This window comes from Chenopodium album, chromosome 4 (genome assembly GCF_948465745.1).
Source record: "Chenopodium album chromosome 4, dcCheAlbu1.1, whole genome shotgun sequence".
Taxonomy (NCBI): Eukaryota; Viridiplantae; Streptophyta; class Magnoliopsida; order Caryophyllales; family Amaranthaceae; genus Chenopodium; species Chenopodium album.
In genome coordinates this window covers 7468093-7482963 of record NC_137837.1, presented here as the reverse complement: position 1 = coordinate 7482963, position 14871 = coordinate 7468093, and the positions used below count along the sequence as shown (strand labels likewise).

The 14871-nt window shown below is 35.0% G+C and overlaps 2 protein-coding genes across 2 annotated transcripts; both read left to right on the top strand.

Moving 5' to 3' along the window:
* The first annotated feature begins 6759 nt into the window (after window positions 1–6759).
* Window positions 6760–9792, top strand: LOC145627564 (receptor-like protein kinase At3g21340). The gene is made up of 7 exons (XM_081679936.1): window positions 6760–7546; window positions 7764–7862; window positions 7979–8217; window positions 8302–8431; window positions 8555–8617; window positions 8878–9070; window positions 9387–9792. Exons 1-7 carry the CDS (start codon window positions 6760–6762, stop codon window positions 9790–9792), a joined length of 1917 nt encoding a protein of 638 aa, XP_081536062.1.
* Window positions 9793–11505: 1713 nt separating this feature from the next.
* Window positions 11506–14552, top strand: LOC145628786 (large ribosomal subunit protein eL18y-like). The gene is made up of 4 exons (XM_081681189.1): window positions 11506–11580; window positions 11667–11885; window positions 11983–12165; window positions 14192–14552. Exons 1-4 carry the CDS (start codon window positions 11578–11580, stop codon window positions 14348–14350), a joined length of 564 nt encoding a protein of 187 aa, XP_081537315.1. The 5' UTR covers window positions 11506–11577; the 3' UTR covers window positions 14351–14552.
* The last annotated feature ends 319 nt before the right edge of the window (window positions 14553–14871 follow it).

Below are 14871 nucleotides of genomic sequence, written 5' to 3'. Positions count from 1 at the left end.
CCATTGCAATTTCTATAAGTCCAAAACACAAAAAATAAGAAGAGAAAAAATTCAAAGTGTAACATTATTTTGTGTTAAGAATATAATACCTGAATATTTCTGATGATGAAGCTGATGAAAAAAAAAGGGTTTGTTTTTCTAAAGAGATATGCATGTATTGTATGGATTGAAGGTGATATTTATATCCAATTGTTGGAAAGAACCGACCCTTTTCTTTTTGGCAATAAATAACCGACCTATTTTATTCTCCTTGACGCACAAGAAAAGGGTAAATATACATCCTTAATTGTAATAACTAGACTAGATAATGTATGATTTTAAATTTGGCAGCAATAATAATTTATTATTAGTACTCCGTATATAGTTTATTAAAAAAAATAAAAATGCTTGAGTATTATATATGCACCTATCAACAAATAATGAGCTGAGTGATATGATTTTTTTTATTTATTTAAGTACTTATTTTATTTAATTTTTATAATAGGATTATTATTATTATTTTCTTGATCATGATTTAATTTGTGTTAATTCCGATATTTTTGTCATATTATTTTATTTATTTTGATTACCTGTTTGCATGTTTAAGTGGGAATATGTAATTCAAAATCACTTTTAGAGTGTCGTATGGTTGGTTTGTAGGTTTAGAAATTCATGAGAGGAGTGTATAGGAATCATACCACACAAATAAAAGAAAAAAATCATTCCCACAACAACAATCAAAATTATAACACAAGGTGTTAAATTAAGAATCAAGGTCCAACTCCATAGCACTTTAATTTCAATCCCAATTTCAAACTCACACAACTTTGTGAACCAGACACTCCTTTTTTTTTTTATGCAAAGCTGGGGCAGGAAAGTAGATTAAAAGTTTAGCAAAGTATTACAAGAGTTAGGGAGGTTTATCCTCCAATAATACATCCCGAATTAAGTCAGGGGGATCATTCAAAATAACAAAGGTTACATCCTGATTTGGGGAAGTTCTACAGCACTTGGCTAGGAGATCAGCAACCCTGTTAGCATTTCTACCTTCAAAATCCCACCTAACATCTTGCAAACTCTCAAGCTGGTCCCTGCAACATTTCAGGATATTTAATTTGAGTTAGCATCTTTGACAGCCATGCTATTCTTGATGAGCTCAACAACTTGCTTTGAATCTGAGCAGACTTGGACTTAATCCCAACCCCTAACTCTGATCAGATCAAGACCAATCAAAATAGCTAGGAGCTCTCCCATGATGGCAGATTTGACCCTGCATTTCTGGTAAAATCCTAGCACCCAGTTACCTGCACTATCACGAATAACACCAGCTATGCCTGCCCAAGAATCAGCAGTACTGAAGGAAGCATCACAATTTAGCTTCAAAAAGGATGGAGTAAGGGGGAGCCAACGAGTAACAGGACAAGAAGAAGAAAGCAAACCCGAAGATAACTTCAAAGAGGATTGAAACTCCCAAGCTAAAGCTAATTTAAGGCCTCTCTGAGAGATGATTCAGGGGGTTGGTTTGTTTGATTGAAGATCAAGTTATTCCTACTAAGCCATAGTTTCCAAGCAACAAAAGAAAACAAAGTTTGCCAAGGGAGCTGGGAAGCCGAGGAGGAGGGAGGAGTGACAGTGAGGTTAATGTGAAGCCAAGAATGCAAATCTTGAAGGAAAAAAGAGGTAGGCACATGGAGCAAATCCCACACCTCTCTAGCTTGGTCACAGTCCCTGAGAATATGGAGTGAATTCTTCAGGAGAATTATGACAGGAAGCACATAACTCTGAGGTGGATATGTTTCTCCTACACAAGGTAACCTTATGAGGGAGCCTATTCCAAAGTCAAACACTCCTTTAAGAATGAATGAAAATTAAAGACACTGAGGGGTAACAAAATTGGTTAAAGACTTAAAGCTTTCCTTTCAGTCTCAAGTGATTCTAGGATTGATTCTTATCTCACCCTTGTTGTCTCTAAACACACAATTTTATATATTTTTTTTTAAAAAAAAAGAAAAAAAAAAACTATCTACTCCGTATTATACCATAGTTGTGATCCATACTTATAACAAATAACAAACGACATTTACATATACCTTTTTGGTTACTACAGTCAATTTTTTTTTTTTTTTTTTTTTTTTTTTTTTTTTAAGGCATAGAATATAATAGTTTGATCATAAATATATTTAAGATTTTATTGTGAGTAAATAATTATGCAAAATAAATATTTTAAATATACATATTGAAATATTTCTAACAATATCTCATTGTTAATAAAAGTTCGACCTTCAAAAGAGAAATGATAGAGACAACTATTTAAAAACAAAGGATGAAGTTGATAGCAAGCTAGGTAAGTGCGTATAGTGTACATAAGATAGTGACTTATTTCTTGATGCAAAGCAATCCGCAATAAGATAAAAGCATGACAAGCACCAGCACGACAACGAATATGGCACTCGTAACTGGGACCCAAATAGAGATACGATCTTCAACTGTGGATCGGAAACCGCCAGCGGCTCCGGTGGTTTCTTGACATATCTTATCCAAATCACCAATAGTCGCCTCTTGAATTTCTGTCATATTTCCAAAATCAATCAGTTGTACAATGGCTGCTGAGAATAAATTTACAAAAGAAGGAGATTGATCTTTATGAAAAGCCTGCATGAAAAAACCAGACATAATGTTATAATATTAATGTGATTGCATCATTATTAGATGGAACAATAGAAGTAAAAACTAAAGAAAAATGGATCATGTTTCAGGAAATAAAGTAAAAATTGTTGGAATCTTGAAAAAACCCTAATGTAAACGTTGGTTCCTTTTAGTTTTTTCTCTAAGCCTTTTGCTTTTGTTAGTTCATTCTTTTTTGTTCTTTACACTTTTGCTATTACTCATTTTTCGTAAAATGTTGGTTATTTATTTTTTATTTTTTTAAAATTTTATTTTTAAACAATGTTCTCCTTACAATGAGAAAACTAAATTAAAGCAACATAATAAAGTTTGGTTACATACTTACATCACAAGTTAATCACCTTGATAAACTATTAAAAAATGTTTATCAAGTGACTGATGTAAATAAATCATATAAAAACTGGATCCAACATTTATTGATATAATTACAAATATGTCATGTTGACGGGATTTTTTATTTATTTATTTGTTACGTTGGTTCATTTAAACAACTTTTGATCAGCAAGGTGATATAAATGGGGTTTTCTCACGTAAAATGACATGCTTGTAATTCACTCTTGCTTATTTGTTCACTTACTGCAAAGATCATTTCATTAGAAGCAAAATTATGCATTATAAAAGTCCCAAGTCTAGCTAATTATTAATGTTGAGAGTCTTGAGACCTAGAATAATTTACCTTGGATAAACAACTAAACTAGCTAGAATGAATTGCTTATGTACGTATGTACTATGTAGTAGATAAAATTAGCAATAAATTAAATGAATAGAGAGAAGATTAAAATGAGGAGAAAGAGACATACAAATCCAAGTCCAGCAGATTTAACACGAAAATCTTGGACAAGGGTAAATTCATCGCAATGTTTTTCTTGGAAAAGTTTGAGATGGTGTGTACCAGCAACTACAGCATCGATACCACCATCTTCACCTCCTGTCTGTAGCTTGTGAAGCATTTCGACTTCGGATTCTAGTTCTATCAAATTTGTTTCCGAAATCCCTCCTTTATTAACCAGCATTGATTTCACAAAGGCTCCTTGTCGATAGCCTATCTTCAACCCTTCTCTTTTTAAGTCTACGAGGCTCTTCACTTTGCTATCCGAACGTCGTGTTGATAGTGACGATGATGAAGTTTGGCGGGGAGCGTATGAAGCTATTGTGAGTAGTAACACCATAAGAACTAATAGAATCGCTAGTACTGCATTTTGAAAATTACAAGGTTTTAGTCGCCAAAACAAGTCACAACTCACAAACAAAATATATATGGAACTATGGAGTCTGATAAAGGACCAACCTCAACCAAAAGCTTAAGTTCATGGTTGAGGCTTAGGAATATGTTTATACTCTATCATTCCCCCCTCACATGAAATACCATTTGGGATTGAAATGTGGATGCAATTTGAAGGAGGGGTGGATGAGATTCGAACCCATGACTTTTTGTGTCACATTAGTTCTGATACCATGATAAAAGAGCAACTCAACCAAAAACTTAAGTTGATTGTTGAGGCACATGATTATGTTCTATACTCTGTCAGAGGTCATCAAGTCAATCGTGTTTAAATTGACGGTACAATGAATAGCTCATCACTTAGTTATACAGAGTAAGGGCCTGTTCTTATTGACTGAACTGAGCTGAACTAAACTGAACTGAAATGAATATTTTATAAGAGAAAAAAATTAGGAGCTGAACTGAATTGAACTGAGCTGAACTGAACTGAACTGAAAAGAATATTTTATAATAGAAGGAAATTAAGAGCTGAACTGAATTGAAGTGAACTGAAAATAAATGTATGAGAACAGGCCCTAAAAAGTATATATTATGTACGGAGTAAGACAAACTAAGTAAAGCTCGCTAGATTATAGAACCTTGGTATAGTTATGTGATTCCAAATACTACATAGCTATTACCAAGTGAAAAAAATTGTCACCCACAAATCCACAATTGCATAAAAATCGATTGCTATAAGGGTCGGATTTAATCTGTCTGCACAATAATGGATAATTACATACAATTTCTAGGCTATGGGTTACCTGAGAGTTGTGTGGATGATGTTGCATGCTTGTATGTACATAGCTTCCAAATCCAATACCCAACTGCGACCAAAATGCTAAAGCCTAGTGTACCGACTAGAACCAAAATTATTTTTGTAGCTGGTGTCAACGCAACGAGTTCTTTGCTATTCATGGCCTGTACGCGCACCAGCAGGCCTATCTCTGTGTCCAAGTAAGGCAATGTAAAATCAACCCACTGCATCCTACGACTTAATATTGTTATCTCCCCCACCGCACCATCGAAACCCTGGAAACTTGTAATGTAATTGTGTCATATTAATGTGAATCATATATAGGAAGGAAGAAAGGACATTTTAAGTGATCTACTTTTTGAAAAATGACTTTTTAAGTGAAAACTTGTGAAAAAAGACCTTTTAAGTTGCATTTTGTTTGTATGGGTACTTGGATGACCTCCCGTGGTGGTCAATGCTGGAGCTCCGACGTTGACTATCATTTGTTAGTCAAGTGACTTTTTTTTTTTTAAACAAAAAATCCCCAAATTCCAATGAGGGAAATTTGAGTTTTTTTTTTTTATTTTTTTTTATTTTTTTTATTTTTTAAAAAGTCACGTGACCGAATACGTGATAGTCAACGTCGGAGCTCCGGCATTGACCACCGCGTAAGGTCGCAAGCTCACCCAAATACCCCATATAAACAAAATGCAACTTAAAAGGTAATTTTTCACAAGCTTTCACTTAAAAGGTCCTTTTTTAAAAAGTCGACCACTCAAAAGGTCATTTTTCACAATTTTCTATATATATATATATACATAGTTGATGATTATAAAAAAAAATGTTCTAAAACCCGAGCATGATCTAGTGCTGCCTTCAACTGTTGAATGATGATAGAGTATAAAAACAATAAGCTTAAGCTTTTGGTTGAGTTCGTCTTTTGACAAATGATTTAGCTGCAAATAATAGCTAACAAAGAAAGGGATGGAAGGGAGTATATGCACCTCATTATCGACGGCCTGAAGCATTTCATCAAAAGTTCCTCTCATGGTAGTCCTGTCGTCTTTAGTGAAAGGAACTAAATCAAATCCACGCGAAGGGATGGCAAGCTTGGCCGCAGCCCTGAAAACATCAATGGAAAAACCACTAATGTCATCACTGCCGTTACTCAATGGTCTAACTTTTACGAAATCTTCCAAGTCTCTTTTGGGTACTAGAAATCGTAAATTTCGAGTCGTGTCTGTTTGGTTGGTTAGACCCGTGCTATTCTGACCTGTTACATGAATGGCTATCAAGGACAGTTTGAAGAGTAAAACGAGCAGGTATTTACCCGAATTTTCCATCTTCACAACTTTCACAACTTTTAAGATTCAAGTGCAGGTTGATCTAAACATACACTTCTTATTTTTCACTTTTGTGAAACAGAATTCTTCCTTAAGTCACCCAATTATTAGTACTCCATAGTTGAGCTAGTTGTAAAGCGAAATCTTCAAGTTTGTAAAACAGGAAGGGGTCAAGCACTCAAGAGGTCTAAATCATCTGGTTGGCTAATAAGTCACCTCTAAAAAATGAGTGAGGTTGTATATGATGAAGGTATCAATTATTAGCATCCTAATTTGATTATTTATATTCTTTAAATTACTACAACTTGTATATACAAGCAATAATTTGGAATGTTCGTGCAACCTGATAAGCATAGAGTATATGAAACGCATTGACTATGAGCGTACCTGAGGTTTTTTTAGGATAGAAAATCTCTCAAGTAGTCAAGTTGCTGTATAATAATTACCAGATTAGGCAGATTGTACAAAAGAAATAATCCTTTCTTAGATATTAAATTCAATTATTGCAATTTGTCAACTTTAATTTGATAGGATTGTATATTTTGTGCGTGCTATTCCATTACTCAGAACAATTTTTATTTCTTTTTCAGGGTTTTTGACTTTTGGAGTGTAATGAAAAGATCAGCTTCATCAAAATCTATCTTAACTCTGTCTTTAATTAAATTGACGATTTTGAGTAAGGAATGACTTGAATATGAATAAGCTCAGGTACTCATTCTAATTAAACTCTGCTAATTAATTACAACAGCTCGAGTATGAGTTTCCTTGGTCAGATGCAGGGCCTAATCATCAGCATCACTTTGATGCTGTATCTACCCACATATGATGCAGCCGACGACAACAAAGGCCCATACCATCATTGCCCGGCTACTAGCTTCTCCTACGGCGCAGGCAGCACGTTTGAAGAGAGTCTAAATCAGACGCTTTTCACAAGACTCTTTGCTGATGCAACCTTACGAACCTATTCTAAAGTCACCGATGGTACAGGTATTAATCAGGTCACTGCTCTGTATTTCTGCAGAGGAGATGTTGATGTCGATACGTGCCACAGGTGCATCAACGCTGCAGTACAGGTAATTGTACAGAAGTGCAAATATAAGAAAGAAGGGATTGTTTGGTACGAGTTTTGCACCTTGCGCTATGCCAATCACACCATCTCCTCCCTCGACGAAGAGATTCTATATAAAACACATTACAATGATACCGGTTTGGTTAGCGACCCCATTCTTGAACCACACCGCGACCTCTTTAACATGACCATGACTAGTCTCTTTAGCAAAGCTGCTTATAACAAAAACCCTCTTGGTTTTGCCACAAACGAAACCAGTCTATCCACGTCTCAGAAGCTTCGCGGCTTTGCACAATGCAGTCCTTATATCAGTAATAACCTTTGTGAGAAATGCCTAAGCAACGCATATAGTAAGATGCTTCAATGGGCCATCACTATAGTATTTTTGCCTAGTTGTAATCTCGGGTTTGATTTAATTGGACCCCCTTCTCCCACCGGACCACCTTCATCCCCTAAGAAGAATCCCCTATCAGGTGATAAACTAACCGATCATTTACTTACTACCTCTGTTAACTTTTAGTAGCAATAAAGGTGTATTATTTGTGAGACATAAAATATTCTTTTGTTACAACTAAAAGTTAACGGAAGTAGTTTTTAAAGTCTAATACTTCATACTATGCAACCTATAGAAGTACTTGCATATCTTCTGAATTTTTGTCTTAATTTTTTTAAACTGAATTTCTGTGCCAGAGCATTATAAGGTCCTCCTCCAGGTGCTACTACCTGTCGTCGTGTTCTTCTCAATCGTAGGTGCCTTCTGGTTTTGGAGGTGGCGGTGTAGGCCATCAGGTAAGCTACAACACTTTTATTAAATTCGTCATTTCAAAGTTACAGAACAAATAAAAATCAGCTGATGCAACAAGTGCACTTCTCAAAAATTTTGAATATATTGACACTAGTTACAGGTGGGACTAACAATGTAACAGAAGCTACCAAAGATGAGACTGAAATTGAAGATGCTAGTAGGCTTCAATTGGCGCGATTTACCTATTCTCAAATAAAGGATATGACAAATGATTTCAATAGAGTACTAGGTGAAGGTGGCTATGGAATCGTTTATTATGGTCGCTTGAGTGACAACCACAGGGAAGTTGCTGTCAAAGTGCTCTCAAAAAATGATGCCCCTAAGCAATTTAGCAATGAGGTTATTCATTTTTAACCAACACTATAAATAACTTTCCTGAATATATTCAAAGGCAAAATTACAAATCAAATGATCGCGGCACAGGTTAATGTGCTAGGGAGGATATATCACAAAAACTTGGTTACTCTAATCGGATTCTGCGAAGAAGGAACCAGCAACTTGGCACTTGTTTACGAGTACTTATCTGGAGGGGACTTGAAAGCTCTTCTTTCAGGTTGTTAATTTTATAATTATTTTAGTTCTAAGTGTTGCCGCATTATAATCATATTTCATCATACTAATTGATATATTAATTTTGTCCAACAGTATTTTAATACCTTATGCTCTTGTTGATCAGAACATTCAGGTGTATTCATAAGCTGGAAAAGGAGACTTGCGATTGCCTTTGATACAGCTCAAGGTGTGAATGAAATATAATACTCGTACAACGATTTATATACACATACTTATTATATTATTCCCTCTTACATCTGTTTATAAATAATAACCAATCCTTTGCATAAGTGCCAACTTTAATCTATCACTACTCACATGAAATAGCATGACATACTAGAAATTTCAAATAAATTTTTCACTATGATTCAAATGTTTCATAATTGTTTTATAGTAATAATGATTAGTTGTTAGAGTAATAAACAAGTTCATCCTCTGTATTTACAGGATTGGATTATTTGCATACCGGTTGTAGCCCGCCAATAGTCCATAGAGACGTGAAGCCGGCTAATATACTACTAAATCGAGATTATCACAAGGCAAAAGTAGCTGATTTTGGCTTCTCAAAAATATTTCCAGCTGAATATGTCTCAAAATTAAAGACTCGAGTCATTGGCACAACAGGTTATCTTGATCCTCAGTAAGTGCATCATTTTCATCTCTAATCAATCTAATTGATCGATATCTCAAGCGGAATATCTATATAGTTGTGAGTCATTGCCTATTTGTTTCACACACCCTTACAATCGAATTTTGATATAATTTCACACACTTTTTTGTAATAGATGTACCTTAAGTTTGATCACATTTAACAACAATCCTGCATTATTGAACTTGAATATAAATTCTGGACATAAATAGGAACTTGTGGAGTATCTAGTGTTGAAATAATCACTTGATATATTATGTAATTAAGCTAATATGAAAGGTTATGTTTATGATTACAATGAATACAGGTACCATTTAACCGGACAGGTGAACGAAAAGAGTGACGTTTATAGCTTTGGTGTTGTTTTGCTAGAGCTCATAACAGGGAAATCAGCAATCATAAAAAATACAAACACCCATTTAGTTCAATGGGTAACACCTCTATTTGAAAGAGGTGACATAGGTAGTATATTGGACCCGAGACTGCATATAGAGATAGGCGAAAACTACAACACTATATGGAGAGCAACAGAGCTAGCTAAGAAATGTGTTGAATTAGATGCAACAGATAGACCAACTATGAGTGACATTGTTATTGAATTAAGGGAGTGCTTGGCTAGAGAGAACGCGGATGTTGAGAGTTCGAGCTCGGCTACTACAGAGATGATGACAGCCGTGGTTTCAAGTGCTTCAATGAGTCCACATCCTCGGTAGTATGATCAAGTGTCCGCAAGGGTTGCCAAATTTATCATTGTGATATGCTTTAGTATTATTAGATGTATATGCATGCCTAGTTAGACTGTAGAGAGAGTGACAAAGGGCAAATAATGTAAGTGAATTGATCTTTGCTTCTTTGGGATCACGCTGATATATTTATGATTTGAAAATCACAATTACTCTCCCTCTATGATTAAAGTGGTGCTATTATTTTTTTATTATTTTTATTTTTATTTTTTTAAAAATACCTATTAAAAACCCTTAAATTTGAAAACAACTAGCTAATACGGAGTAAAGTTTTATCTCCAAACAAAAAACCCTTAAAAAAAATTGAGTCGCGCTATTCACAAATGGATTCCAACAAATGATTCCGTTTGTGAGTCCCCCACTTCTTTCATATCCTATTTAAATACGGTAGGAAGACAAATTATAAACTTAATACGCTAGTTTGAATTTCCTAATTTTCAAATTTATATGACCTATATACCATAATTAATTTATAAAGCAAAATTACTAAAATATATAAAACCTAATTCTCCAAATTGATAATAATTCGATACCTAATTCCCCAAATTTATACACTCTAGCTAATTCCCTAAATTGACAATTTTTTTTACTTAATCCTCTAAATTGACAATTTTTTTTACTTAATCCTCTAAATTGGAACCCTAAACCCCTAAAGAGATTTAGAAACCTAATCACCTAAATTAAGAACCCTAATCCCCCTAATTGCCTAAATCAAAAACTCTAATTTAACATTATATGTCTTACCACCTAGCTCTATTATACTTTTTATTTTCTTTAAAAAAAACTAGTAAAAATTATATGTAGTGAATGACAGTATGAATATATAACAAATTTAATCACGAATATAAAAATATTCAATCATAAATTAAGTGTCTATTATAATTTAACTTCTATGTAATGACCCTGGATATTCTCGAACCTTAATAGTAATTCTTTGGTTCACCTTATTTTGCTTATTTGATATTATCTGGTATGGTGTGGTTTGGTCTAATCTGATCTGATTTGGAAGTCAGATTTGACCAAACTTTGACCTTAAATATACGATAATATATACGGAAAAAATATATCAAGTGAGCTCTTGTTAGATTTGTAATAATGTGTATTTTACTAATATGTGATTTTCATAATTTTTTTCATTATGAAATTAAAGATATTTAGCGATAAAAAAATTGCACATAAAACGATGATCTGATCTGAACTTATCATTTCTGATCTGATCTAGAGCCTGTTCACATTTACTGAACTGAACTGATTGGAGCTGAATTGAACTGAAGATTTTATGAGAGAGGGAAATTAGGAGCTAAACTGAACTGAACTGAACTGAAATGAACTGATTGGAGCTGAAATGAAATGAACTGATTAGAGCTGATGTGAACAGGCCCCTAATCTAAACTTATTTTTTTTTTTTAAATAAGTAAAAATAAGGTAAACTGGACATGGTCACATTTACATAATTGAGCTGAAATGAATATTTTATGAGATAAGGAAATTAGGAGCTGAAATGAAATTAAGAGGTGAGGTGAAAAGACTCTTAGTATCTTACCTTAAAAAAAATAGGTTTGCCAAAAAAAAAAAATTACACGTGGACGGTTGAGATTGAGATCCACGGAGGACAGATGAGGCTCAGCAACACACAATCACAACAGAGTCCCCCAAAAACCCTAATAATCCCCCCATTTCTTTCGACATTTCATCGCCCCCAACACAAACTTGAGGTAAGTCGGAGCAGCGGCGACAACAACAACAACAACAACAATGGTGATTCTCTCTTTCTCTTTCCTCTCTCTAAATTCAGCCATTGTTGTATCTTCATCTCTAACTCAGAGTTCTGTGTTGAATTACAGGGTATCGATTTGAAGGCAGGAGGTAAGTCGAAGAAGACAAAGAGAACAGCCCCTAAATCCAACGATGTCTACCTTAAACTCCTCGTTAAGCTCTACAGATTCCTCGTTCGTAGGACTGGTAGCAGCTTCAACGCCGTCGTTTTGAAGAGGCTATTCATGTCTAAGACTAACAAAGCTCCCCTTGCTCTGTCTCGTCTCATCAAGTATATGAATGGGAAGGTGATTTTCTCTCTCTTTTGACTGACATTTTGACTGAATTTGTGTGTTTTCTTGGTTTTTTTTTGAAATTTTGAATGTGGGGTTGAATTGGGTTTAGGAGGACAAGGTTGCGGTGATAGTGGGGACAGTGACTGATGATATTCGAGTGTACGAGGTTCCGACATTGAAGGTGACTGCTTTGAGGTTTACTGAGACTGCTAGAGCAAGGATTGAGAAGGCTGGTGGTGAATGTCTTACTTTTGATCAGCTTGCTCTTAGGGCTCCTCTTGGACAGAACACTGTATGTTCCTCACTCTTTATCAATCAGCTTTCGCTTCGATTCGATATTGTTGATGATAAGCTTCTGTTTCATGTTTTGTTTTGCGTAATTGATTGTTTATCATGAGAATTTGGTTTGATTTGTGTAGTTTATGCAACTGTTTTCTGTCATGAGTTAAGGATTTGGTGTATATTGTGGGGATTGTTTGATGTAGGATAATTACTTGAATTGGATATCAACCATATTGAATGATAAATTTGTTTCGTATGTGAGCTCAAATATGATAGAAGACATTGTTTTTCTTTTGTGGGCATCCTATTGGCTCTAATTCAGCTGTTTCCATAATGTAATTTAGGTCTTTGGCCTTCTTGGTACGGAGTATATTTCAAAATAGCTTCTGATTAGAATTTAGCTAGATAGACATGACTGATTCACCTATTTTTATGTTGCGACTTGTATATATCTATGATTTGTGTGCATTTATTAAGGAAAGATGCATTCATATTTAGGTTAAGGGTTGTAAGACTTGTAACCCAATCATCCTCCTATTGAATAGGCAATATAGTATAAGGTGCATTAGTTGGCAGCTTGGCATCTAGGCAACCAATTGTACTTAATGACATTCTAGGTTATGATTTTACTTTGGCGCTAGCATCAGGTCACACTACTAGTGAGAAATGTATTAAGAAATAGCTGGCTGGTTTAGTTAAGGGAGAGAGAGGATTGGTTTCCTGCAAGTACCAGGATTATGTGGGATTGCTTACAGCTTGCTGACATCAATCAGTGGTGCAGCTCTGCTTGAACTATCTAATATCTATTCCTTCCAAATTCAACCATTTCCTATCTAAGCTATAAACATTGTAGACATGAGTGGAGTTCTCTTGCCATTTGTTAGACATATTCAATGCTGTGATTCCATAGAAGTTTAATGCCTTATGTGCACCCTTTATTCATAGCTATTAACCAATCAAGCAACCTATGTGCTTCATGAGTTGAGATGTGTGTGTCACTATATAAAACAATCGCAACCAACACGTTCTCCTTTTTGTATGTTCTCCTCTTTGTTTGATTCAAAATTGTATTACATATTGTTTGAATTAGTATGAACCCTGTATTTTCCAAGTAATGCCATTCTTGCAAAACTATGTGTTGTTTCCATGTGTGTGCCTCTGCCTCATGCTTTCCCTTGCCTCTTTGTTTTAAAGATGCTTTGTGAATTGTGATACCTCTGCCTTGCCTTTTTCTAAAAACAGTTATTTTGGTTGTCAAGCCCTAAGCTGCCTGTTGGCATAGGGCCTTAGGCCATGAAGTGGACGTGGAATAGAAGTGATTTATGGGAGATTTGGTTGAAATAAATTTTCTTTTCCCTTAATATGCTAAAACAAAGGACGGAAGGAGTCCTACGCATACTTACTCCATACCTGGGTGTATATATATATAAATATATATATCATCTTATGTCTCTTGTCACTTAGAATTTGAATAGTAGCCAATAAAAGATGTTTTTAAACTCGTTCACTCTGTAAAGTAAAAATGTAAATTATGCTCTCATGTAGCAGTCATGGATTAAGTGCATAGCGACTGCTTGTTATAGATTCCGTGATTTTCATTTTTAAATGTGCTCATAGTGCAGACCATGCTAAGGAGTATAGCTGTGCTTAAGTTTAAAGTTGGGTTGATGTGTGCACATGTATCTGATGTATTGAAGATACAAAGATTATGTATTTCTTTATGCCCTTGTAATTATAATAATTCACACTATTGTTGCATGTCCTGCTCACTTCTGAGACTTCGTTTTCCTTGGGATACTACTGTAGTTCTGGCGGTCTATGTAGCATGGCGGCCTGGCAGAGCCTTATGCAATGCAAAGGCTCCTGGCCTATTCCTACATTTTTTCTGATGAATTGATACGGGAATAAGCTAGTTGCTTGCTTAATCTTAACTTTAGTGCTTGGCTTATGTTTTTTTTTTTGGAATGGGTTTAATTATAGGGACTTGACACTTATATGTGTTTGAGTAAGATAATAATTTCTGGTTTTGTTTGCAGGTTCTTCTCAGAGGGCCAAAGAATGCCAGAGAGGCAGTTAAGCACTTTGGCAAAGCTCCTGGTGTCCCACACAGTCACACTAAGCCATACATCCGATCAGAGGGTAGGAAGTTTGAGAAAGCTAGAGGAAGGAGGAACAGCAGGGGATACAGGAATTAAGTTATTCACCTTGTTCTTAAAGCTCTTTTGTTTCCAGTTGCAGCTATTCGAGTTTTGCTGGAGTTAGTAGCTATCATTGACAAGATCTAATTTTTATTACTCTTATTTTTATATCTACTGTGATTTTACTCTTTTTTTGGTTATTGTAGTTCTGTTTATGAAATATCATGCGAGGCATATTATTTTGAGACAGTCTTTTATCCCTTTTGTTTCCGTTTACTTTTCTGCTATCTTTTGCCTTGATTAGCTAATGTGAGCTGTTAATAGCTGATTAGCCCGAGCTGCTATTATCCGAACTTTGAATTATAGTTGCAGATGGCATTGGGATAATGGACAGGATAAGATGGGTAAAGAGAGTTAAAGCAGTAAAAGTTTTGAGGTTTCATTTGAGGGCTAAATTTTTTCTTCATATTTCGTATTTATTATGACTGGTAATTTTTAACCGTATTACTGCTCATGTTACTGAATTCAACAGTGCCATTGCAGATCATGCTTCCCTCCTCCCCAGAGTCCCCATGTTA